The following is a 24,886-nucleotide window of genomic DNA, read 5'->3' on the forward strand; positions in this document are numbered from 1 at the left end:
GTACACACCTACGGAACCAGGCAAAACCTGTGAAACTACTGATTCAGACTCTGGCACAAGCAGTCCAGGACTGTAATTGAGGAGAGAAGAAACAAGTGAGGTGAGGGACTTCCCTGGTGGTCTGGTGGCTGGGATTCTGTGCTCCCCATGCAGGAGGCGTGGGTCCACCCCTGGTCAGGGAAGTAGATCCCACATGCTGCAACTAAGATCCTGCCTGCCATGACTAAGGTCCAAGGCAGCCAAATTAATGAATTAGCTAAATAAATATTATGTGCTTAATCATTTATAAAAAAGAAAAGAAAACAAGTGAAGTGAGACTTCTGACATCTCCAGCCTACAGATTTCCAGGCCTAAAGCTCAGGCAACAAGAACCCAAACAGACCAACAATTCTTGAGTTGAGTTGAGCAGAGTGGGGTCAAAGTTCAGAGAGTGCAGGCATCTTCACTTCTGGACAGAAAACCAGCAATGGGCGTCAGGATCAGGGGTGTGTGCCTGTGTGCTAAGTCGCTGTCGTTGTGTCCGACTCTGCTACTCTGTGGACTGTGGAGGTGCTGACCCTTTGTGGACTGTAGCCTGCCAGTGTAGCCTGCCTAAAAACTCTGTGCTTTTCATTCAATTCTAAAACTGCTCTGAAAAATGAAGTCTATGATACTAGATGGAATTTTGGTTCAGCTTGATGGGATAAAGTGTGATGCTAAGATTCTAGACCCTATTTTAAGGAGACAGATGGTCCTTTCAGTAAAAAAAAAAAAAAAAAGAATCAGATATAAACTAACTATAAAAAACCCACTTGAGACATCAAATAAAAAGGCAAGTGGATTTAAAATGAAAGGATGGAAACAGATCTGCTGTGGTCATTGTTTAGACCTTCAGTCGTGTCCAACACTCTTGAGACCCCCATGGAATCATCCAGTCAAGATTACTGCAGTGTGTTGCCATGCCCTCCTCTGGGGAATCTCCCCGACCCAGGGATCAAAACCATGTCTCTGCATCTCCTGCATCTCAGGCAGATTCTTTACTGTTGAGCTGACAGATATGCTATGGAAACATTAATTTAAAGAAAACATGGTAGGCTGTATTGGTTAATTGACAGGCTTCCTGGTGGCTCAGATGGTAAAGAATCTGCCTCCAATGCGGGAGACCTGGTTTGATCCCTGGTTTGGGAAGATGCGCTGGAGGAGGTCATGGCAACCCACTCCAGTATTCTTGCCTGGAGAATCCCCATGGACAGAGGAGCCAGGCAGGCTACAGTCTATGGCGTCACAAAGGGTCAGACATGCCTGAGTGACTAAGCACAGCACAATCAAGTAACTTTTAGGACAAGGACCAGATATAGAGAGGGGTAAGGAAAGATATAAACATCTGAATGCAGAGTTCCAAAGAACAGCAAGAAGTTATAAGAAAGCCTTCTTCAGCGATCAATGCAAAGAAATAGAGGAAAACAACAGAATGGGAAAGTTAGGGATCTCTTCAAGAAAATCAGAGATGCCAAAGGAACATTTCATGCAAAGATGAGCTTGATATAGGACAGAAATGGTATGGACCTAACAGAAGCAGAAGATATTAAGAAGAGATGGCAAGAATACACAGAAGAACTGTACAAAAAAGATGTTCACGACCCAGATAATCACGATGGTGTGACCACTGACGTAGAGCCAGAAATCCTGGAATGTGAAGTCAAGTGGGCCTTAGAAAGCATCACTACGAACAAAGCTAGTGGAGGTGATGGAATTCCAGTTGAGCTATTCCAAATCCTGAAAGATGATGCTGTGAAAGTGCTGCACTCAATATGCCAGCAAATTTGGAAACTCAGCAGGAGCCACAGGACTAAAAAAGGGCAGTTTTCATTCCAATCCCAAAGAAAGGCAATGCCAAAGCATGCTCAAAGTACTGCACAATTGCACTCATCTCACACGCTAGTAAAGTCATGCTCAAAATTCTCCAAGCCAGGCTTCAGCACTATGTGAACCGTGAACTTCCTCATGTTCAAGCTGGTTTTAAAAAGGCAGAGGAACCAGAGATCAAATTGCAAACATCCGCTGGATCATAGAAAAAGCAAGAGAGTTCCAGAAAAACATCTATTTCTGCTTTATTGACTATGCCAAAGCCTTTGACTGTGTGGATCACAATAAACTGTGGAAAATTCTGAAAGAGATGGGAATACCAGACCACCTGATCTGCCTCTTGAGTAATTTGTATGCAGGTCAGGAAGCAACAGTTATAACTGGACATGGAACAACAGACTGGTTCCAAATAGGAAAAGGAGTACGTCAAGGCTGTATGTTATCACCCTGTTTATTTAACTTCTATGCAGAGTACATCATGAGAAACGCAGGAATGAAAGAAACACAACCTGGAATCAAGATTGCTGGGAGAAATATCAATAACCTCAGATATGCAGATGACACGACCCTTATGGCAGAAAATGAAGAGGAACTCAAAAGCCTCTTGATGAAAGTGAAAGTGGAGAGTGAAAAAGTTGACTTAAAGCTCAACATTCAGAAAACAAAGATCATGGCATCTGGTCCCACCACTTTATTGGAAATAGATGAGGAAACAGTGGAATCAGTGTCAGACTTTATATTTCTGGGCTCCAAAATCACTGCAGATGGTGACTGCAGCCATGAAATTAAAAGATGCTTACTCCTTGAAAGGAAAGTTATGACCAACCTAGATAGCATATTCAAAAGCAGAGACATTACTTTGCCAACAAAGGTTCGTCTAGTCAAGGCTATGGTTTTTCCTGTGGTCATATATGGATGTGAGAGTTGGACTGTGAAGAAGGCTGAGCACTGAAAAATTGATGCTTTTGAACTGTGGTGTTGGAGAAGACTCTTGAGAGCCCCTTGGACTGCAAGGAGAACCAACCGGTCCGTTCTAAAGGAGATCAGCCCTGGGATTTCTTTGGAAGGAATGATGCTAAAGCTGAAACTCCAGTATTTTGGCTACCCCATGTGAAGAGTTGACTCACTGGAAAAGACTCTGATGCTGGGAGGGATTGGGGGCAGGAGGAGGAGGGGACGACAGAGGATGAGATGGCTGGATGGCATCACTGACTCGATGGACATGAGTCTGAGTGAACTCCGGGAGTTGGTGATGGACAGGGAGGCCTGGCGTGCTGCGATTCATGGGGTCGCAAAGAGTCGGACACACGTGAGTGACTGATCTGATCTGATCTGAGAAGGAACTATGATCAAGACAATTTATCTTCCATCAGAAAAATCCTATGCCTGGGTGCCAGCCAGGGATTTTATCTCTCGAGGCAGCCTCCATGGCTTTGCCGAGCCTCAGATGCCAGACTCTGAGCCACAGCGGGGGACCTGAACAGGACTGAAGCTCCAGGGGCTCCTTCAGGATGGGGTCCTCCTGTATCCCCACATTTCTAAAGGGTTTGGAGTTCTACTCAGAGCTGCATGGCAAGTTCCATCTTGAGATTTAGCGTTTCGTCTCTCCAACACTGAGATGGACGGATGTTACTAAGTGAGGAATGTTACTTGGTGATGGAGGTCCCCGTCAACCCAGTGAAGGGGTCCCCACTGCTGGGCCTGCTTCGTGATACTAGGCTGGGTGATGCGTTTAGTGGCAGCATCATCCTCCCACTCTGCCTCTGATGAAGGGAAACAGAGCACCCATCTGCCCATCATGTGTCCCACTGAGATTTCATGAGACAGGTGTGTGATTGTGTTGCAGAGAATTAATAAAAGTTTTTTTCCCCTCTTTCTTTCTTTTTTCCCTTTTCTGTCTTTCTCCACTTTAACTGTTCCTAAAGTACATTCTGTATGGATAACCAAGTTTCTTCTTTGCAGAAGACTAAACTATTATGCGAACTATACCTGACACCTATGGCTCTCCATTTCTGCAGGAGCCACATTCTGCATCTATTATCCTTTTACTTATTCTAGCCACATCCTGATACTTAACTTTATCGCATCATAAACCTCCCCTTGTAGTTTGTTTTTCCCTTCCTTTGCTCTATGTTACCTCATGTTGATGGTTATCTTTATGGTCCACTCTCTTTGGAAGCCATCCCATAGTGGTTTGCTTTCCCCCTTTTCTATTACAGGAAGAAAGTCACCAGGAAATCCCCAAAGGACAATGGACCCAACCACCGGGACCAACTGCCAGACCCAAATACCTAGCTACCTGACACTGGCCTATTGACTGTTTCCCAACAGTGCAAAAGAGAGAATTCAGGACTCCTACACCTTTTGTCCCGTATCTCCAAGCCCTGACTGTATGATCCCCTGGATTCCCAATGGAGGGGAGACAGGCTCCTTGAGGCAGGGCCCTATCGTGTTCTCCCTTCTGCCGGCTTAATGATTAAAGCCATCTTTCTGTGTCCTCCAAACTCTGTCTCCACAATTTTTATTCAGCTCTGGTGGACAAAGAAAACCAAGATTTTGGTGGTGACTGTGGCTAGCCTGTGTGGGGATCAGGTCGGGACCACTGGGTCTCTTCCCTCAGTGCACCAGGGGCCAGAAAGAAAGAGCGTGGCTGTCTCTGTGGATGCTGGGAGTCAGCAAGTCTTGCCCAGGGAGTGAAACTGCCTCTGATCGAGTTAGTCCCTTTTTGGGCCTGAAACAGCCTTTCATGGAAATAGTGTATGTGTTAGTTGCTTAGTCGTGTCCGACTCTCTGCAACCTTTTAGACTGCAGCCCACCCAGCCCCTCAGTCCATGGGACTCACCAGGCAAGAACACTGGAGCCGGTTGCCATTTCCTTCTCCAAAAGGAACTATCAGTTCAGTTCAGTTGCTCAGTCGTGTCCGACTCTTTGCGACCCCATGAATTGCAACATGCCAGGCCTCCCTGTCCATCACCAACTCCTAGAGTTCACTGAGACTCATGTCCATCAGTTGGTGATGCCATCCAGCCATCACATCCTCTGTCGTCCCCTTCTCCTCCTGCCCCCAATCCCTCCTAGCATCAGGATCTTTTTCAGTGAATCAACTCTTCACATGACATGGCCAAAGAATTGGAGTTTCAGTCTCAGCATCAGTCCTTCCAAAAATCACCCAGGACTGATCTCCTTTAGGATGGACTGGTTGGATCTCCTTGCAATCCAAGGGACTCTCAAGAGTCTTCTCCAACACCAAAGTTCAAAAGCATCAATTCTTCGGCACTCAGTTTTCTTCAGAGTCCAACTCTCACATCCGTACATGACCACTGGAAAAATCATAGCCTTGACCAAATGGACTTTTGTTGGCAAAGTAATATCTCTGCTTTTCAAATGCTATCTAGGTTGGTCATAACTTTCCTTTCAAGGAATAAGCATCTTTTCATTTCACAGCTGCAATCACCATCTGCTGTGATTTTGGAGCACCAAAAAATAAAGTCTGACACTGTTTCCATTGTTTCCCCATCTATCTTCCATGAAGTGATGGGACCGGATACCATGATCTTAGTTTTCTGTATGTTGAGCTTTAAGCCAACTTTTGCACTCTCCTCTTTCAGTTTCATTAAGAGGCTTTTTAGATCCTCTTCACTTTCTGCTGTTGGGGTGGTGTCATCTGCATATTTGAGGTTATTGATATTTTCCCCTGCAATTTGATTCCAGCTCATGCTTCTTCAAGCCCAAAAGGAACTATAGAAATAAAGAAAGTGAAGTCTCCCAGTCATGTCTGACTTTCTGCAACCCCATGAACTGTAGCCCACCAGGCTCCTCCATCCATGGAATTTTCCAGGCAAGAGTACTGGAGGGGGGTGCCATTTCCTTCTGCACAGGAAAACAGTGGGCAGATTCAAAGCCCTGGAAGGGCGAGGGTGGAGCTGGGGAGCAGGTAAGCGAAGGTGCAGCAAGAAGTCTGTGCCCCTGCCAGGGGAAACAGGCAAGTCTGTGCCCCTTGCCACACCCCTGCCCATCAGCTGAACTGACTGCCAGGGAGAAGTTTGTGGTTAAAAGGGCAGCAGGAAAGCTTTTCCTGGCCTTTCCACAGCCTCATTAGCATACAAGTGACTGCCCCTGCTTTGTGCTATAAAGGACACTCCCATGACACACAGGGAAGAGGCTCAGTTAACCAGTTCCTAATAACCAAATCCACAGCCAGTGCAGAATTCCTCCCGGAACCTGGGACCTTTATAAAGCGGCAAGCGCAGCCTCTTCTCCATTGTCAGCCGCAGAGCTCGGGACGCCAGCATGAGGCTCCATCACCTGCTCCTCGCGCTCCTCTTCCTGGTCCTGTCTGCTGGGTCAGGTGAGCTCATGGCAGCCCCGGGGGGAGCCGCAGGCTCTCTCTCCTGTTTCTACCTCCTTCTGTCCTGCTACCCCCATCTACACGTGGTCAGACTAAACCCACCATATTTGATGCTTCTGAGAAGCCAGCGCTGAGTCCTTCAGAAGGAAGAGGGGGCTGAGAAATGCCCTGCAAAATACCTGGTTGTTTCTAAGCCACTGTAGTGAGACAAAGCTTCTGAGCCTGTCTCCTCATTGGTTTCATGAGGAGTAAACAAAAGATGCCTCAGTTAAGTGACTCTCCTTTTTTTCTTTTCATAAAAGCAAGAAATTTGATTTTGTCCCATGACAGAAGCACAGTATGTCACTGTATAAATCTCTCTATCTGAAGGGTGGCAGCTCTGGGTGACCAGAGAAGTCCAGAAGAGAGTCAGCCCGAGCATGGGCTTCAGGAGCTGCCCTTGGGATGCTCCGTGCTCAGTCTCCTCAGCAGGAAGGTCCTCTAGGACACGTCGCTGATGCTCCCATCGCTCCATAGATGGGAGGCAGCACATTCAAAGCAGTGTGCAGGATCGGCTGTCTGATTTTCATCTTACCCTTGATATTTCCTGAAATAGGATGAAAATAGGTAGGAAGGAAGGAGGGAGGGAGAGAGGGATGGAGGGAGAGGATGCGGAGACTGAGACCTGAGACAACTGATTAGATGTCAAAATCAAGTTGAAAAGGCCTTGTATGATGAGTGTTGTTTATGACTGTAACCCAACTCTTAGCACAGTGGCAGGAAGCGAGGACAGGGGTGTAAGGAATGTGGCCTCTCAGTGCCCGGGGCCTGGGTTCAATCCCTGGGCGGGGAACTAGAGAGGGACCAGAGGTACCTTGTGGTCAAGAGGAAAAAGGCATGTGAGGAAGACAGGAAGGCGGCTGGTCAGGAGGAAACCACAAAGGGAGGACAAGAGGGGCTTACTCGCACCAGCGCTGAGTGCGTTCTGAATCAGCAGAGACGATGATACAAAACTTTTTTTTCTGAGCCATTGTCACTGTCAGCTGTAAGTTACTTTGAGAGTAAGTTCTCTTTAAACGGTTCTTACACTTTTAGCTGCATCTTTTCCTCCTATCTCAGCTCCACTACTTGACTGACTCCATGAGTTGGAAAACTAAACGGTGAAAATAGAACCCGTGGGGGGCTTCTGACTCCTGGCGGGAAGGTGGATGTAGCAGAGCTTCCCAGTCTTTGCCCTCATGGTGGAGCTGACCCTGCACACAACCGGGGTCCTCACACCCCAGTCCCTCAGCCTGTGGTTCTGAAAACGTGAGGGTCCACCAGAGCCTGGGCACGGTCAGTGTCTGTCTGGAAGCTGGTCTACGGGGTCCTGGACTCATATCTTGTTGTCATGAGGCCGTGTGCGCATCTCAGCACAGAAAGCCCCAGGGCCTCGCTCAGAGGGGACACAGTGGGCCTTCTCGAGATGCCGCTTTCCTGCTGACACGTTTTTCCCTCTTTGTTCTCTTTTTATGATTTACTCAAGGAATAAGTGGTCCTCTAAGCTGCCGTAGGAATGGAGGCGTCTGTATTCCGATCAGGTGCCCTGGACCCATGAGACAGATTGGCACCTGTTTCGGGCGCCCAGTAAAATGCTGCAGGTCGTGGTAGAAGAAGGCGAAGATGCGGCCGGGACCGACGCGGAGACAGAAACTGTGCCCTTCGACAGAACGTCTAAAATTTAAACCAGAATAAATTTTGTTCAAAGTTAAAGAATCTTGCCCACTGGTCATTGAGGTTGTTGTGTGGTGTCTGATCCCAGGTGAATTCCGAAATCCCTGAGGATACTCTCTGAGCTCCCCACGCGAACCATCGGGGAATCGTGGTGGGGTGCCTTGTGCTCCCACGGGTGTGAACCCCTGTTCCTTGGGGGCCTGACCTTCCCCAGCCCCTCTGTCTACTGTCCTTCCTGCTTCCCAGCCCAGGGCACCCTGTCCTGCCCCACGTCTCCCCTCAAACATGAACCCCAGGGGTCCAGAATCACCAGCACACCAGTCCCATAGGAAAGCCCCCACCCCCGCTCCAGGAGGAAACCCCCCTCCCCTGTCCCCTGCAGCCCTCACTTCCATTTGGTTTCTGCTTCTTATACCTGCCTTGTGCACACTGGATACACTTCTGATTACCTTTTGGGCTATAAGATCTCTACAGACATGGACTTGTCCTATTCCTCTATGTGCTGGGCATTGAGATGAGGCATTGCTTCACAAATTGTCATCAACTGAATGACAGAGTTGACATGAACAAAGCATGTCTCTCTGTGTGTACATGATATGATGCAATTAGATGCTATGGAAAAACAAGTCCTGTGGAAAGCACAATTCAATGAAGACAACACAGCACAGAACACAGAGACCGCAGCGGGCAGGGCGAGCAGGCTGACCTCAGCCTGCTTGCAGTTTCTTCAGAGGGTTTGCTAGTTAAACCAAGAGCCTTGCTGGTGCACGTTGTATGTGTGAGCAGCTCTCTGGTCTTTGTACTAACTCTTCCCACAGTGCAAGCTGAGGTCACCAAGGGGATGGTGTTAGGAGACAGGGCCTTTGGGAGATGATTTGGTCATGAGGGTGGGACCCTCCTGGGTGGAATGAGGGCCTTTTTGAAAGAGACCCCAGAGAGATGGCTCACCCCTTGTGCCCTCTGAGGACACAGGGAGAAGACCACCATCTACCAGCCACCTGCTCTGTCTTGATCGTGGAGCTCCAAGCCTCCAAAACTGAGATGTAAGGGTCTGTTGTTAGTAAGCCACCTATTACAATACCACATGTAAAATAGATAGCCAGCAGGAATTTGCTGTGTGACTCAGGGAACTCAAACAGGGGCTCTGAGACCAGCTAGAAGGGTGGGATGGGGAAGGAAATGGGATGAAGTTTCGGGAGGGAGGGGGCATGGGTGAACCCATGGATGATTCTTGTTGATGTATGACAGAAAACCACGAAATTCTGTAAAGCAATCATCCTTCAGTTAAAAAACAAAGTGCAAAAAAAGAGCCACCTGGCCTATCGTGTTTCTGTTTCAGTAGCCTGAAAGGGCAGACACATGACAAGAGAGAATTGCAGCACAGGTGGAATTAAGGTACCTAATCATTCAGCCTTAAGATAGGGAAATGACGTGGAGTCTGGCTGTGCCCAATGCCATCTCATTACAAGGAGCCTTAGAAGTGGAGGAGGGATGCAGACCAGTGTCAGAGATGCATGCTGAGAGGCTAAACCAGCCTCTCATCAGCTCACACTGATGTGCAGAGGCCATAAGCCAAGGAGGGCAGGCAGCTTCTAAGCGTGAGAAGGAAGGAAGCCTCCAGAAGGAACGGCATGCTGCTGACACAGTGATTTGAAGCCAATGAGATCCATTTGGGACTTTGGATCCTCAGAACCACAATAACAAGTATGTGTTCCTTTAAGCCACGTAGCTTGTGGCAATTTGCTACAGCTGCCACAGGAAATCAATACAGCAGTAGCTTAAAATCATGCCTTGAGCCTAAAATTATCAGCTCAAAAGAGACAAACCTGTGTGTGTTTAATGGAGGAAAAAAATGATAACAGCTGTCAACATTTTACTCAACTTTATATTTCTTTTTTCACAGAAATGCCCATGGTGTATCTGCCAACTCTTCTTCATCTCGAAGGTTGTATTTGGGACTCAGTCTTACACCTCATATATCTTGTATCCCTTTTATCCTTTATTTTTAGTTTGTTTTATTTTCATGGAATATTTATCTGCCATTAAGTGTGGTTTCGGAGAAGGCAATGGCGACCCACTTCAGTACTCTTGCCTGGAAAATCCCATGGACAGAGGAGCCTGGTAGGCTGCAGTCCGTGGGGTCACTGAGTCGGACACGACTGAGTGACTTCACTTTCACTTTCACTTTCATGCTCTGGAGAAGGAAATGGCAACCCACTCCAGTGTTCTTGCCTGGAGAATCCCAGGGACGGGGGAGCCTGGTGGGCTGCCATCTATGGGGTCACGCAGAGTCAGACATGACTGAAGCGACTTAGCAGCAGCAAGTGTGGTTTGGTGGTACTGTTTATATTAAATTTTTATCATAGTCTTTGTTGGGATTTCAGTTTTTAATTTCTACTTAATTTTAAGTTTCATTCTTGTATCTGTTGATGTTTTATTGCCTTAACATTTCTGGATGTCATGTTGGACTCCTGCATGGGAGGAATGCTCGTGTCATTTTAGCACCGGGAAGATGATGGCTTTCCCATGTGACTCATGAGCTCATGCTCTGGTCCAAGGCCAGCCTTTCCACCTGGGTCCTGGGTCTCATTTCTCATGTTTACTCAGGAGTGACACCCAAACCCTCTCTACCTCTTGCCCCTGTCTAGTGCAGCTACAAAAACTAAAAGCAGAGACTTCCCTGATGGTCCAATGGTTAAACTCCAGCTGCCAATGCAAGGGGCATGGGTTCATCCCTGGTCAGAGAACTAAGATCTCATATGCTACAGTTCAGTTCAGTTGTCCAGTCATATCTGAGTCTTTGCGAACCCAAGGAATGCAGCATGCCAGGCCTCCCTGTCCATCAACAACTCCCGGAGGTTACTCAAACTCATGTCCATCAAGTTAGTGATGCCATCCAACCATCTCATCCTCTGTCATCCCCTTCTCCTCCCACCTTCAATCTTTTCCAGCATCAGGGTCTTTTCAAATGAGTTACTTCTTCCCATCAGGTGGCCGAAGTATTGGAGTTTCAGCTTCAGCATCAGTCCTTCCAATGAATATTCAGGACTGATTTCCTTTAGGATGGACTGATTGGATCTCCTTGCAGTCTAAGGGACTCTCAGGAGTCTTCTCCAACACCACAGTTCAGTGGCATCCATCCTTCAGTGCTCAGCTTTCCTTATAGTCCAACTCTCACATCCATACATGACTACTGGAAAAACCATAGCTTTGACTAGATGGACATTTGTTGGCAAAGTAATGTCTCTGCTTTTTAATAAGTTGTCTAGGTTGGTCATAGCTTTTCTTACAAGGAGCATGCATCTTTTAATTTCATGGCTGTAGTCACCATCTGCAGTGATTTTGGAGCCTAAAAAATAAAGTCATCTATTGCTTCCACTGTTTCCCCATTTATTTGCCATGAAATGATGGTATCATAGACCATGATTTTAGTTTTTGGAATGTCAAGTTTTAAGTCAGCTTTCTCCACTATCCGCTTTCACCTTCATCAAGAGGCTCTTTTGTTCCTCTTCACTTTCTGCCATAAGAGTGGTATCATCTGCAATCTGAAGTTATTGATAGTTCTCCCAGCAATCCTTATCCAGCTTGTGTTTCATCCTGCCTGGCATTTTGCATGATGAACTCTGCACAGAAGTTAAATAAGCAGGGTGACAATATATAGCCTTGACTTACTACTTTCCCAGTTGGAACCAATCTGTTTTTCCATGTCTGGTTCTAAGTGTTGCTTCTTGAGCTGCATACAGGTTTTGCAGGAGTCAGGGCAGGTGGTCCATCTCCTTCAGAATTTTCCACAGTTTATTGTGATCCACACAGTCAAAGGCTTTAGCATAGTCAATGAAGCAGAAGTAGATGTTTTCTGGAAATGTCTTGCTTATTATATGGTCCAACAGATGCCAGCAATTTGATCTCTGGTTCCTCTGCCTTTTCTAAATCTAGCTTGTACATATGGAAGCTCTCAGTTCATGTACTGTTGAAGCCTAGCTTGGAGGATTTTGAGTGTTACTTTGCTAACAATCAACAGTCTGCATTGATAATTAAGTTTCTTCTTTTCAGAAGACTAACCTATTATGCAAACTACATCTCTACCAGTTGCCCTCTAACTCTGCAGAAGCCACACTCTGCATTTAGGATTCTTCAACTTATTCTAGCCACGTCCTGGTACTTAACTTTATGGCATCATAAACCTCCCCTTGTAGTTTGGTTCCTCTCTTTGCTCTATTTTAACCTCTTGTTGATGCTTAAGTTTATGATGCACTCTTTTTGGAAGCCACCCCGTAGTGGTTTGCTTTCCCCCTTTTGAATTTCAGGAAGAAAGTCAGCAGGAAATCCCCAAAGGACAATGGATTCAACAACCTGGACCACGTGCCAGACCCAAATACCTAGCTACCTGACACTGGTCTATTGACTGTTTCCAAACAGTGCAAAAAGAGAGAATTCAGGACCCCTACACCTTTTGTCCCATATCTCCAAGCCCTGACTGTGAGTCCAACTTTTTGATCCCCTGGATTCCCGATGAAGGGGAGACAGGCTCCTTGAGGCAGGAACCTATTGTGTTCTCCCTTCTGCCGGCTTAAGGGTTAAAGCCATCTTTCTGTTTGCCCCAAACTCTGTCTCTGCAAATTTTATTTGGCTCCAGTGGGCAGAGAAAACCAACATTTTGGTGTCAACAATGCCATCGAGTCTGGCTGTCCCCCACCGCTCCGCCAGGATGACTCCTGCCAACGGGGATCAGGAGGCATCCTGTGTGACCTCACTCACCTCTTCCTCTGCCCTTTGTTGATCTGGCCTTTAAGCATGTAGCTGTAGACAGGGGCTCCCAGGTGTCTCTGCTGCAGTCCACCTGAGAAGGGCAGAGGATCCATCTGCAAGGTAGGTTTCCAGGAGAGAGTCAGAGACATCTGTAGTTGAAGAAGGGGTGGGAATAGATGGGTAACAATTAGGGAATCAGTGTAAAGAAACACTTTCGGTATAAAAGTGCAAGAGAGAAATGCGGCCAATGCCTATAGTCTATACCTTCTTTTCTATTATTGTAAAAGTACTGTTGCTGGGGCCAAGGAAGTAAAACCCTCACAGCTATTCTGTAGAATTAAGTAAGACTTATTTAAACAGCTTGCTACAAACACTTGCTCTGTTCTTAGGTTGATGTCACTAAACTAAAATAGAATTCCACTTAGTGAAAGATTCAAATGCTGATCAAAAGATGAAAAGTGAAAACATTTTATTGCTAAGTTGCCTCAGGACAGAGAGAAAAACGTCAGAACATATACTTCAGGTAAGATGGAAGAGAGGTGGTGAGGGAAGGCTAGAGACCATGACGTATTATGACCTGCTATGACCTGTTATATTGGGAATGGGTGAGTGGGTGCTTGTGCTTGGGAACACTTTGGGATAAAGCAACTTAATGGACTCTCTCCAGACCTTCAAAACCCTAAGGATTATGCCCAAGCCTTCCTTTCTTTTCTCCTTTCCTCCCTCATTCCCTCCATTCATCCATTTATTTATTCACTTATTTGTTGACTTTTCCACACTAGTACCTATTCATAGAAAGAAATGTTTGACTACCTGCTCTATGCCAGCCACTGTTCTAGGTGCTGAGACTGTAAGATAATAAAACAGGACTTGTTACTTTGCAGACTTACATATAAAGAAAAAGAGAGATATGAACACTGTAAAGCAAAACCAAGTGGAGAGAAGGAAGATATGCAAAAAATATCAATGATTTACCTGGTATGTGTGTGTGCTAAGTCACTTCAGTTACGTCCAACTCTTTGTGACCCCATGGACTGTCGCCCACCAGGCTCCTCTGTCCATGGGATTCTCCAGGCAAACATACCAGAGTGGGTTGCCATTCCCTTCTCCAGGGCATCTTCCCGACCCAGGGATCAAAACTGCATCTCCTGCATTGGCAGGTGGGCTCTTTGTCACTAGGGCACCTAGGAAGCCCCTTATCTGGTATCCTTTGGTGCTTTTCACTCAGGAATACATTGGTGAATTATCTGTATTAAGAAATACTCTAGCCCATAAAGCCTCACCTGATTGTGGTCTATGCAAGAGGTTGCTTAGGATGGATCAATTCTCTCTGGAAATGGTAGCAAAAAAAAAAAAAAATATTGAGAGAGACAAAATATCATTTTAATTTCCAAAACTCCCTCTCATTTTTCGATTGTAAAATGTGTATGTGTGATGAGTTGTTGTTGTTGAGTAAATCCGTCGTGTCTAACTCTTTGCGACCCATGGATTAAGGGTGTTTATTCTGAAAGGAGAAATGGACAGATACAGAGACATGAAATAAAGGTGAAAAAAAGAAATGAATAATTTTCTAACAGAATTCAATGTTTCATGATTTTTCTCCAAAAAATGCACCAAGCCTCAGAGCCATAAGCAGAAGTGAGAATCAATGTGGAAACCCTGACTTCCGGCAACCCACTTCCTTTATGACAGGCAAACACTTGGACCATGTGTCCATAGATGAAACATCCTCAAATTAGGCCCAGACCCAGCTGAACATCTCTGCTAGGATAAAAGCACTTTCTTTCCAGCTGAAATTTTCAAACTCTCTCCCAGATCGCCTGCCCTGATTCAGGTGTGCCACCAGACACTTGTACTACTTGGAATTCCAAAAACTCCTTTCCCATCATGAAGCTACTGTACCTTCTCTTCCTCTTACTTGTGTGTCTTATCCAGACAACATCGGGTAAGTGGTAGATGCAACTGGTTAGGTGATATGGTGCATGACCTTGAAGCCTAGAGTAGGGAAGTTCAAGTTGATTCATCAACCCGTGATGTGCTAAATGGAATAATATAAAATCTGAGAAAAGCATAGCATATGCAACATGCTCCATTTTACAAATAATGAAAGAGAAGCTTAAAGAAGTGAAAAATAGCCTCCCATGATTGCCCTTAACTAGTTGGTGGTAAACCCATAAATTGTAATGGTGATAGAAAACATTTACAGGGGACTTTATGGCTTACGAATCATTTCCATGTGACTAACAGTAACACCAATAATAATAGTAAATCATGTTGACCACTTCCAATCCCAAAGAAAGGCAATGCCAAAGAATGCTCAAACGAATACACATTGCACTCATCTCACACGCCAGTAAAGCAGTGCTCAAAATTCTCCAAGCCAGGCTTCAGCAGTACATGAATCGTGAACTTCCAGATGTTCAAGCTGGTTTTAGAAAAGGCAGAGGAACCAGAGTTCAAATTGCCAACATCCTCTGGTACATCGCAAAAGCAAGGGAGTTCCAGAAAAACATCCATTTCTGCTTTCTTGACTATGCCAAAGCCTTTGACTGTGTGGATCACAATAAACTGTGGAAAATTCTGAAAGAGATGGGAATACCAGACCATGTGCCTGGCCTCTTGAGAAATCTGTATGCAGGTCAGGAAGCAACAGTTAGAACTGGACATGGAACAACAGACTGGTTCCAAATCGGAAAACATGTATGTCAAGGCTGTATATAATCATCACCCTGCTTATTTAACTTATATGCAGAGTACATCATGAGAAATGCTGGGCTGGAAGAAGCACAAGCTGGAATCCAGATTGCCGGGAGAAATATCAATAACCTCATATATGCAGATAACACCATCCTTATGGCAGAAAGTGAAGAGGAGCTAAAAAGCCTCTTGATGAAAGTGAAAGTGGAGAGTGAAAAAGTTGGCTTAAAACTCAACTTTCAGAAACTAAGATCATGGTACCTGGTCCCATCACTTCATGGCAAATAGATGGGGAAACAGTGGAAACAGTGCCAGTCTTTATTTTTGGGGGGCTTCAAAATCACTGCAGATGGTGGCTGCAGCCATGAAATTAAAAGACGCTCACTTCTTGGAAGGAAACTTATGACCAACCTAGATAGTATATTGAAAAGCAGAGATATTACTTTGCCAACAAAGGTCCATCTAGTCAAGGCTATGATTTTTCCAGTGGTCATGTATGGATGTGAGAGTTGGACTGTGAAGAAAGCTGACTGCCAAAGAATTGATGCTTTTGAACTGTGGTGTTGGAGAAGACTCTTGAGAGTCCCTTGGACTGCAAGGAGATCCAACCAGTCCATCCTAAAGGAGATCAGTCCTGGGTGTTCATTGGAAGGACTGATACTGAAGCTGAAGCTCCAATACTTTGGCCACCTAATGCAAAGAGCTGACTCATTGGAAAAGACCTTGATGCTGGGAGGGATTGGGGGCAGGGCGAGAAGGGAATGACAGAGGATGAGATGGCTGGATGGCATCACCGACTCGATGGACATGAGTTTGAGTGAACTCTGGGAGTTGGTGATGGACAAGGAGGGCTGGCGTGTTGCGATTCATGGGGTCACAAAGAGTCAGACACAACTGAGCGCCTGAACTGAAGTGAACTGAACTTCCACTTTAACTAAAACAATGAAACTTTTAATGTCTTATCCCAAATATATTCCTCATAGCAATATTTATGAGGCAGGCCATTTTACAAGATGGGAGCAAAAGATGAAGTAATTTGTTCAAAGGAGTGCAGATTGAATGTAGGGAGCACTTTAACTCAAGCCCAAATGGGTTTGACTCCAAAGACCTTGCTTTATTTAATATTCAACAATCTCAGAAAACTGATTTACTTACTGAATTACATAAAACCAACAAATACTCTAGCTCAAGTGTGATCTGTGCATCCGTCGGGACATACTTATCCTACAATGTTATGTGTTGCTCACCTGCAATCCAAGCTAAACTGGAGGTCCTGCATTATCCCTGCAGCCCTCCTCAGGATACAGCATGCTCCAGGCTGTGCTGTGGTGACAGCACCTCCAGATCTTAGCATCTTCAAAGAGCCAAAGTTTATTCTTGCTGTAATGATGCCAACCCGGGAGGGTCCGAGTGCTCTGATCAGACCCCCGACCCCCGAGGAGCAGCCACCACCGTGGGTGCTGCTGGTCCTGTGCCTGAGCAAAGCGCTCTCAGGACTCTCATCCTTGGGATTAAGGGCCCCAGCCCTGAAGGGAAATGTCAGCTCCGCTCAGAATTCATTAACAAAGCAGGTCCAGTTGTTTAGTTACTCAGTTGTGGTCCACTCTTTGCGACCCCATGGATTGACGCCCACCAGGCTCCTCTGTCCATTGGATTCTCAGGCAAGGATACTGTAGTAGGTTGCCATTCCCTTCTCCAGGGGATCTTTATGACCCAGGGATCGGAGCTGCATCTCCTATGTCTCCCCCATTTGTAGGGGAATTCTTTAACAGCTTACCCATCAGGGAAGCCTGAGGGAAGCCCAGTAGACCCTGTGTAAATGAATGAGCATGATCACCTTCCTATAGAAAAATTTAAGTCCCCTTCTCAGTTCTTAGTATAATTTTTAAAAATGTGGAAAAACATTCTAAGCTTGTAGGTCACACCAAAACAAGGAGAGTGCCAGTTGTGTCCCTGTGGACTGTAATTTGGAGTTCCTTGCTATATAAGACAGAGAAGGCAATGGCACCCCACTCCAGTACTCTTGCCTGGAAAATCCCATGGATGGATGTGCCTGTTAGGCTGCAGTCCATGGGGTCGCTAAGACTCCAGCACGACTGAGCGACTTCACTTTCACTTTTCACTTTCATGCATTGGAGAAGGTAATGGCAAAACACTCCAGTATTCTTGCCTGGAGAATCCCAGGGACGGAGGTGCCTAGTTGGCTGCCATCTATGGGGTCGCACAGAGTCGGACATGACTGAAGCGAGTTAGCATCAGCAGCAGCAGCTATATAAGATGAATTCTGGTAGCGTTAGTTACACAGGTCTTATTTATTTGTTTGTTTTTCACCTCCTCTTCCTTTATAGGGAAAGGAAAAAAAAAAAAACCTTGAATGTGATAAAATCGGTGGTGCCTGCAAGTATCAGAACACCCATGGGTGTGTCATCCTGCCTGGAGAATGCAAGAGTCAGAAGAAACACTGCTGCAGAGTCTAGTTTCAGCATCGGAGCATCCTCAGCAGCACAAGACACTCCCCACAGCTGAGTCCTGTTTAAAAAGAGACACTGGTCATTCGGGTCCTATGGGGTCTTTCTGAGTGCATGAGGTCATGAACTGGATGGGAAGATTTCAGTTGGAAGTCTGGTCACACCACTCGTTAGCTGATTAACTCTGGACAGGCCTTGCCTTTCCTAGGTCTCAGTCTCTGCTCCTGTGACTGTTGAAATGGATGTTCTCCACAACCTCATTTGTTGGTGGTGGGGTTTAGTTGCTAAATCATGTCTGACTCTTCTGTGACCCCATGGACTGAGTCCGTGCGATTTTCCAGGCAAGGATACTGGAGTGGGTTGTCCTTTCCTTTTTCAGGAGATCTTTCTGACCCAGGGATCAAGCCCACATCTCCTGTGTCTCCTGCAATGGCAGGCAGTCTTTAGCACTGAGCCCCAGGAAACCCAACCTGTTAATCTATGTCTACAAATGTATGGACTGAGGGAAAGAGCTTTGAGTGTGTGTGTGTGTGCGTGTTATAGTATGAAAAGTCACCGAGGTTTTGTGTCCCTTTGTGGAAGGATATCTGTGTTTCCATTGGCATATGGGTTTCCACATGGTCAACATGTGCTTAACGTCACAAGAGGCAGCAAACTGCTTTCTGAAGCAGCTGTGGTCACTGCTGATAATCTCAGTGGCCTCTGAGTTCCCAGTCTCTCCATGTTCCCATCCCTCGTCACACCTCCATGTAAAATTTTTAGTGTTTCTCTGTTAAAAGGATGAAGGACAAATTCTCTAGTGTCTCAGGTCCTTCACCCATTGGCCATACTTTCTCGAGTTTCATCAACCTCATTCTCAAACTAACCCCTGACACAGTGTCAGTCGTCTTTCTGGCATATTGTGTTCTCCTCACACTGAAACACACTTAAGCTACTTGTCCTCTGACTTTCCCTGCCTGATTTGTACTTTCTTTCTTAGTCTCAGCTCACACATGGCCTTCACTGGGAAGACATCCTTCATTCACCCAACTTCAGTAACAGAAGAGACTTTGGTTCCATGGCCTCAGCTACCAGTACAGTTTCTAGCACACAGTAGGTGTTCAATAGATGTTGACAGAATAGTCGATGAATAAAGAAAATGATAGAATGAGTCTTCAGCTTTCCAATGTAATTCAGGGATGATCCATTAAATGTGAATTCCTCAGGTCACTTTATTCAGGGAGTTCTATCAAACATGAGTCCATCATACAATGGAAGTGTTTACCATGTGATGAAGACCATTTATTTTCTTCCCAGGCACACACTTGTGTGAGAGTCACACAAATTAAGCATTCTACAACCTAAAGAAAGAACAAAAACGTCTGTTTCTGGAAGAAAGTCTTGAGATCACTATTCCGGGGAAGAAATAATTCAGTTCAACCAGGAATCCCCAAAATACACTGCCAGGAAAGCATTCTGTCTTATGCACCTCTTTTCCCTCACTTTGTCCCTCCTATTACACTTGCTTGTTCAGTAGAAGAAAGGCTGATTTTCAAATTTGTTGTGAATAGAAAGTTTATGCTGTAATTTGGAAACTAGGATCAGAGAGTGTAAACAGCTCTCTTGGGCTGACATTTACCGCCTGTTATTGTGCCCTCTGAAATGCGCCATTGTGGGGTTATCAGATGTCTTTTGGAAACAGCACATTAAAATTTTGTTAGTTTGTGTTTTCATCTTCCTGGCAAGGGATCCCGCTGAAGACAAGATGGTACCACAGCCCTAAGATATTTACTAAAATCTGCGGACATACTTACACATATGTCCCACGCAGTTGAAGAGGGTCAGCAATACTCTGAATGTCACTCACCATTCCCAGGCTAAGAACATACCCCTGCTTTCAGGGTTTCTCAGATAAGTCTTACAATTAAGATTAAAGATCTAAACATTAAGACCCTGAAGCCAAGGACCTAGAATGATCAGGGCACCAGCTGAGGGGAGAGAGGCTTCTAAAAGAGAAAAGGAATAGCCAACCTGGCTCCTAACCAGGACTAAGGTTGATTTGGGACTTCTCTGGTGGTCCAGTGGCTGGGAGTCCTCCTGCCAGTGCAGGGGACATGGGTTTGATTCCTGGTCCTGGAAGATCCCACATGCCTTGGTACCTAACCCCATGTGCCAAATGGCTGAGCCTGCGATGTAGAGTCCAGGACCCGCAACAGGGGAAGCCACTGCAATGAGAAGCCTGAGGAGCACAACTAGAGAGGAGCCCCCAGTCACCGCAGCTAGAGAAAGCTCAGGTTCAGCAGCAAAGACCCAGCAGCAAAGACCCAGTAAATTAAAAAAAAAAAAAAAAAAAGGTTGCTTTTCCTGCCTCTTAGGATGTGGGGGAGATAAGCAAGTGCCCCCCAAGGACCCTCTAAGTCCAGTGTGTCCACTCTGGGTCATTAGTAGAGGTCACCAGCTTTGGAGCCCAGGTTGAGTGGTCAGAGGGCTGGCTCTCATTGACTTTGGCCTGGGGGGTCAACGCCCTGTGGGGTCAATGCCAGGGCTGGCGGCACGGTCACACTCCCCACTCTGCCCACTCATGGACATCAACCTTGTTTCCACTTTCTTGAACTGCTCATTCTACCCACAGGCTGGAGGGAACGTGCTAGCACTTGGCTTCCAGCAGAGAGCTTGCTCATCACAGGTCCTCACACCTGCAGCTCTGTTCCACATCCTGGAGGCTGTCCTGATGCCCAACCACGCCACGCTTGGCTTCATCATGGCAGCTGTGACCCAGGAGCTCTGACCTCTGGACTGCCCATTGCTGGGACCCATCGATGTCCTAGCGCTGTGCCGAAAATCTCACATGAGGAGTTCTGCGGCTCTGTCTTCATTCTTACCCAGGACATCCCCTCAGAGCCCAGTGGAGGAAGGGAATATACACCCTCTTCTCTCTGATTGAAAGTTAGCCCAGTGGGGAAACTGACTTGGGGTCACTCATCTGTGAGGCCACAGAATCGCTGACTGTGTCCAGTGAGCCCACAGCAGAGATCAGCTTGTTGACCAGAGGCAGACAAAGGACAGGGTCTGGGGGTGGGCATCGGGGGAGCTACTGCATCCATCCAGCCCCTGCTCGCTTAGCTCATTATCTGTCAGGTTTTGTGAGCTAACACCCTGGGAAGCACGAGGAGCCCTGGGCAGTGAGACTTAGGAAAGGAATGATTGGTCAGATGAGTGTATTTACATTAGGTGGCTCAGGTGGTCCAGAATCTGCCTGCAATGTGGGAGATCTGGGATAGATCCCTGCGTCAGGAAGATCCCATGGAGGAGGGCATGGCTACCCGCTCCATTATTCTTGCCTGGAGAACCCCATGACAGCGGAGCCTGGCCAAACCATGGGGTCACCAAGAGTCGGACACGACTGAGCGACCACGTGGTGTGATGTGATGATTTTAGGAAGTGAGTGAGGGGAGACAGAGGACGAATGGTGCTGGGCACCAAGCTCAACATGGCGGAAAAAGACAAGACTCCCTGCAGGAGGCGAGGCGATGGCTCTCAGGGACCCTCCAGCGCCTCTCAGCCATACCAGCCACTCTCCTCCCACACATCAAAGTGATCTTACTGCCCTCTGAGCTGTCCCATGACATTCAGCACTTCTGTGATGCGGGGAGCAATCACACAGGGGCTCAGACCCCCACCTCCCCTTCTTTTCTCATCCCTGCCACCGCTTGCTCAAGATATGGGGCAGAATATACATCTGTGTTTTTTCCCAAAATGCCGTGGTTCTACCTATATGAATTATCTCCTAAAGAATACCTCTAAGCTTCCTCTTTTTTCATGCTCTGCAGCCAGGAACAAAATGCCTCTAGAATGAGGCAAATGGTAAACTTTAGGTACCGCTCTCAGCTCAGACACACGTCAGTAGGTGGAAGGTTTAAAAAAGGAGACTATGTATGTTATGACTATGTCATCATATTAGACTTTAAGGAAAGCAGATGATGGTTTGTTTTCATTCTTTCCCATTGATTTCAGGGTTTCTTCTCTATGCCTCCAGGCCAGATAGCCTTCTGCAAACCCGGCTGGGAAACTTCCCTTTTCTACTCTTCCCAGATTAGCATCCCTGAGGTGCTTTGGGGACACCAGGGTATCTCTCTGAAAGTGGAGCAGGTTGGAGAAACGAAATTGAACTCAGATATGACAGGGAAATGCCAGAGACCATTTTCCCGGGATCACATGAGAAAAGAAGACAACAAAGATGAGGAGGTAAGACAGCTTCAAGGCTGGTTCAGAAGAGACTCCTCACAAGTTCCTGGAAAGGAGAAAACAAACAGCACTTCAGCGGGTTGAATAAAAAGCAACCCAAACCTTCTTTTATAGGTCCAATCAGGGCGACTGCATGTGGAAGATAGTGTTCAATTCTGATCTGAGTGCTAACTAAAATATTCGCTGGACTTCGAAACCACGTGACATGAACAGGAGCAACGATTAACAATGTTCCAGGCAAAGCTGGAGGGGTTTCTTTTGTTAGCTCTTAATGGGTGCAGGACCAGAAGAGAACAACAATGATGATGATAGTAAAAATAAGAATGAATAGATGGGATGTCCCTTGCAGTCCAGTGGTTAAGACTTGCCCTTCCAGTGCAGGTGATGTGAGTTCCAACCTTGATTGGGGAGCCAAGATCCCACATGCCTTGTGGTCAGAAAGACAAAACTTAAAGCAGAAGCAATAGGTTAACAAATTCAATAAAGATTTTAAAACGGTCCACATCAAAAAAAATAAAAATCTAAAAGAATGATTAAAATTGATGGAGCACTTACTCTATGGGAACCTGTGAATAGTTCAGATGACGTTTTCCCATTTGCTTTCACGGAGTTAGTACCATCTGCTACTTCAACTCAGGCACAAGTACAGTCAAGATACAATCTTTTATTTTTCCGATAGTCACTCTTGCACTTAACCCAATGGGACTTCGAGAAGGAAAACTATCACAGGGTTTAGGACTCACTTCTCTTCAGATGCCGAGAGTTGTCTGAGATCTATTGTAGCATGTCACTTGGCTCAGTTTGTACAGAAGATGGTCCCCTGCATCTGACAACGGGCTTTATCTGTGCTCTAGGAACGACCCTGCTGATTCAGGGCCCTGTCCAGGCCATGGTCATGTCTAATGACCGATAAAGCCTCATGTTCTTGACTCTTGTGCTATAAAACACAGCATAGTTCCAGGGTAAGTGAAAGTCGAAGGGCTTTGCTCCTTAGCCAAAGCCTGAATCAAAGATGGCATCTTGAGATCAAAAAATGAGGAGGCTGCTGGGTATAATCAATAAGTCCGTTTTTTTACCAAGGTTGGGGGAGCACCTTACTTACTCACAGAGCAGGACTCCAAGGCTCCCTCTGAGGAGCCACTGGGGCTATTTTGTTGCTAACCTGGTGTATGTGGGTGGGGGCTTGGAAATAGGAATCTATTTTCCTAAGATTTGTGAAAGGGTAACTAGTCACATGGGAATACATCAGGGAAGGTATTCCTCATTGTTTGGGGACTAACAGAGCATAGAGGCTGCCTGGTCCTAATGGTTATTAAACAATATCTATTAACTACAAGACCCTGCCGACAGAGACGTGATTCATCACACAGGCCATTTCTGGGCAGGGTCAACAGAAGGACAGCAGGAGCTGCACGAGCCCAAGATGGCGTCAGTGATGCTAACAGACATCCAGGCACCCTCCTCCTGGTTTTCCTTAACCTGCTGTTTCTCTCCTCCGTCTCCGGGCTTTGGCAGAGCCTTCCCTAACGTAAGTCTCAGCAGCTGGGGGTGAGATTTCAGTTTTTTCTCACCCAGAAAATCTTGGGCTTCTCATAAGAAATGATCCCCCTTATTCTGAATGAAGCATTTTTCTGTAACAAATGTCTTCAGAGTGACTGACTCAAGAATTCTTTTATTTTCCTCTCATCTCAAGATGATGGCTGATTACTCATCCTACATTTATACAGTTAATCAGAACCCACCAAGTGAAGCGTATTGAAGGTGATTATGATGGCCTTCCTACAACCAGAAGTAAACTAGTCTTACATTATACCAATACTAATATCATCCCTAATGGTATCCATGGGGAAAAAATAAGACTAGAGATATTCAGTGTGGTGTTCGAGTTTGTCTGTGGTGAAATTAAAGTTGGAATCAGGAATCTGACTCTAGGTACTGAATTCTTTATTACTGCAGGATGTTCTACTGGTCTCCTTCCTCAAGGATTAAGTATTAGAATCAAGTGAAAATTATTATACATTTTAAAAGAATGATAAATTGGCTCACGACTTTCCATACACTAGTGATAATCTAGAAATTAGGATTTAAAAATATTTTTATATTGACTAAGTTGATTTTAAAATACCCTGTAAAGGGAAAACTTGCAAGAATAAGCAGGATAATTTTTATAAAGAACAACGCAGTGACTTTCATTACCAGTTATTATAATTTATGATGATGCTGAGGCTTGAAATATGTTACTTTGGCTGAGGAATTAAAATAAAATAAAACCTGAGGCAAAACAAAGAAGCCAGAAACAGTACACTGGTTGTTCATCTGCTAACCTGTTCTGAATTTTCTTTAATTATTCATGATTGAAAGTCAAGTGAAAGTGTTAGTTGCTCAGTGGTGTCTGACTCTTCCTGACCCCATGAACTGTAGCCCACCAGGCTCCTCTGTCCATGGGATTTCCTAGGCAAGAATACTAGAGTGGATTGCTGTCTCCTCCTCCAGGGGTTCTGTCCAACCCAGAAATCTGCATAGCAGGCCGATTCTTTACCATCTGAGCCACCAGGGAAGCCCACTCATCACTGATTGGGACCCAGTTATAGAACTGGTCCTGGTCACACCACCGCAATGCCAGTCACACTCTTTGTTTCCTGTGAGATTGTTCAGGTTTTGGAAGAATGCTCGTGTCTCTTGTCCTTCCTCTTTGTCCCCCGCTTCCTGGGCACCTTGCGTCCTGTCTCCGTCCTCCTGGCCTAAACCTGCTCTGTAAACTGCAGAGAGCTGTGGTCCTGTCAAGGCCTGCTCCCTCCCCAGAGGGAGGAGAGTGACACCTGTATGGAGAGGCGGCCTACTCAGCAAACTACAGACGGGGCCA

At 46.0% G+C, this 24,886-nt stretch overlaps 1 protein-coding gene and 1 long non-coding RNA gene across 2 annotated transcripts; both read left to right on the forward strand.

Annotated features, from left to right (window-relative positions):
• The first annotated feature begins 6,002 nt into the window (after nt 1–6,002).
• On the forward strand, nt 6,003–7,924 carry DEFB13 (Beta-defensin 13). The gene is given in 2 exon segments (NM_001324541.1): nt 6,003–6,193; nt 7,698–7,924. Coding segments are annotated over 2 exon segments (183 nt in total). The 5' UTR covers nt 6,003–6,135; the 3' UTR covers nt 7,823–7,924.
• A 4,390-nt stretch (nt 7,925–12,314) lies between these two features.
• Nucleotides 12,315–17,884, forward strand: LOC112444639 (uncharacterized). Its single transcript, XR_003033002.2, has 3 exons — nt 12,315–12,754; nt 13,024–13,157; nt 17,680–17,884. It is a non-coding gene; the product is annotated as an uncharacterized lncRNA (long non-coding RNA).
• The last annotated feature ends 7,002 nt before the right edge of the window (nt 17,885–24,886 follow it).

This window comes from Bos taurus, chromosome 27, assembly GCF_002263795.3.
Source record: "Bos taurus isolate L1 Dominette 01449 registration number 42190680 breed Hereford chromosome 27, ARS-UCD2.0, whole genome shotgun sequence".
NCBI classification, from domain to species: Eukaryota; Metazoa; Chordata; class Mammalia; order Artiodactyla; family Bovidae; genus Bos; species Bos taurus.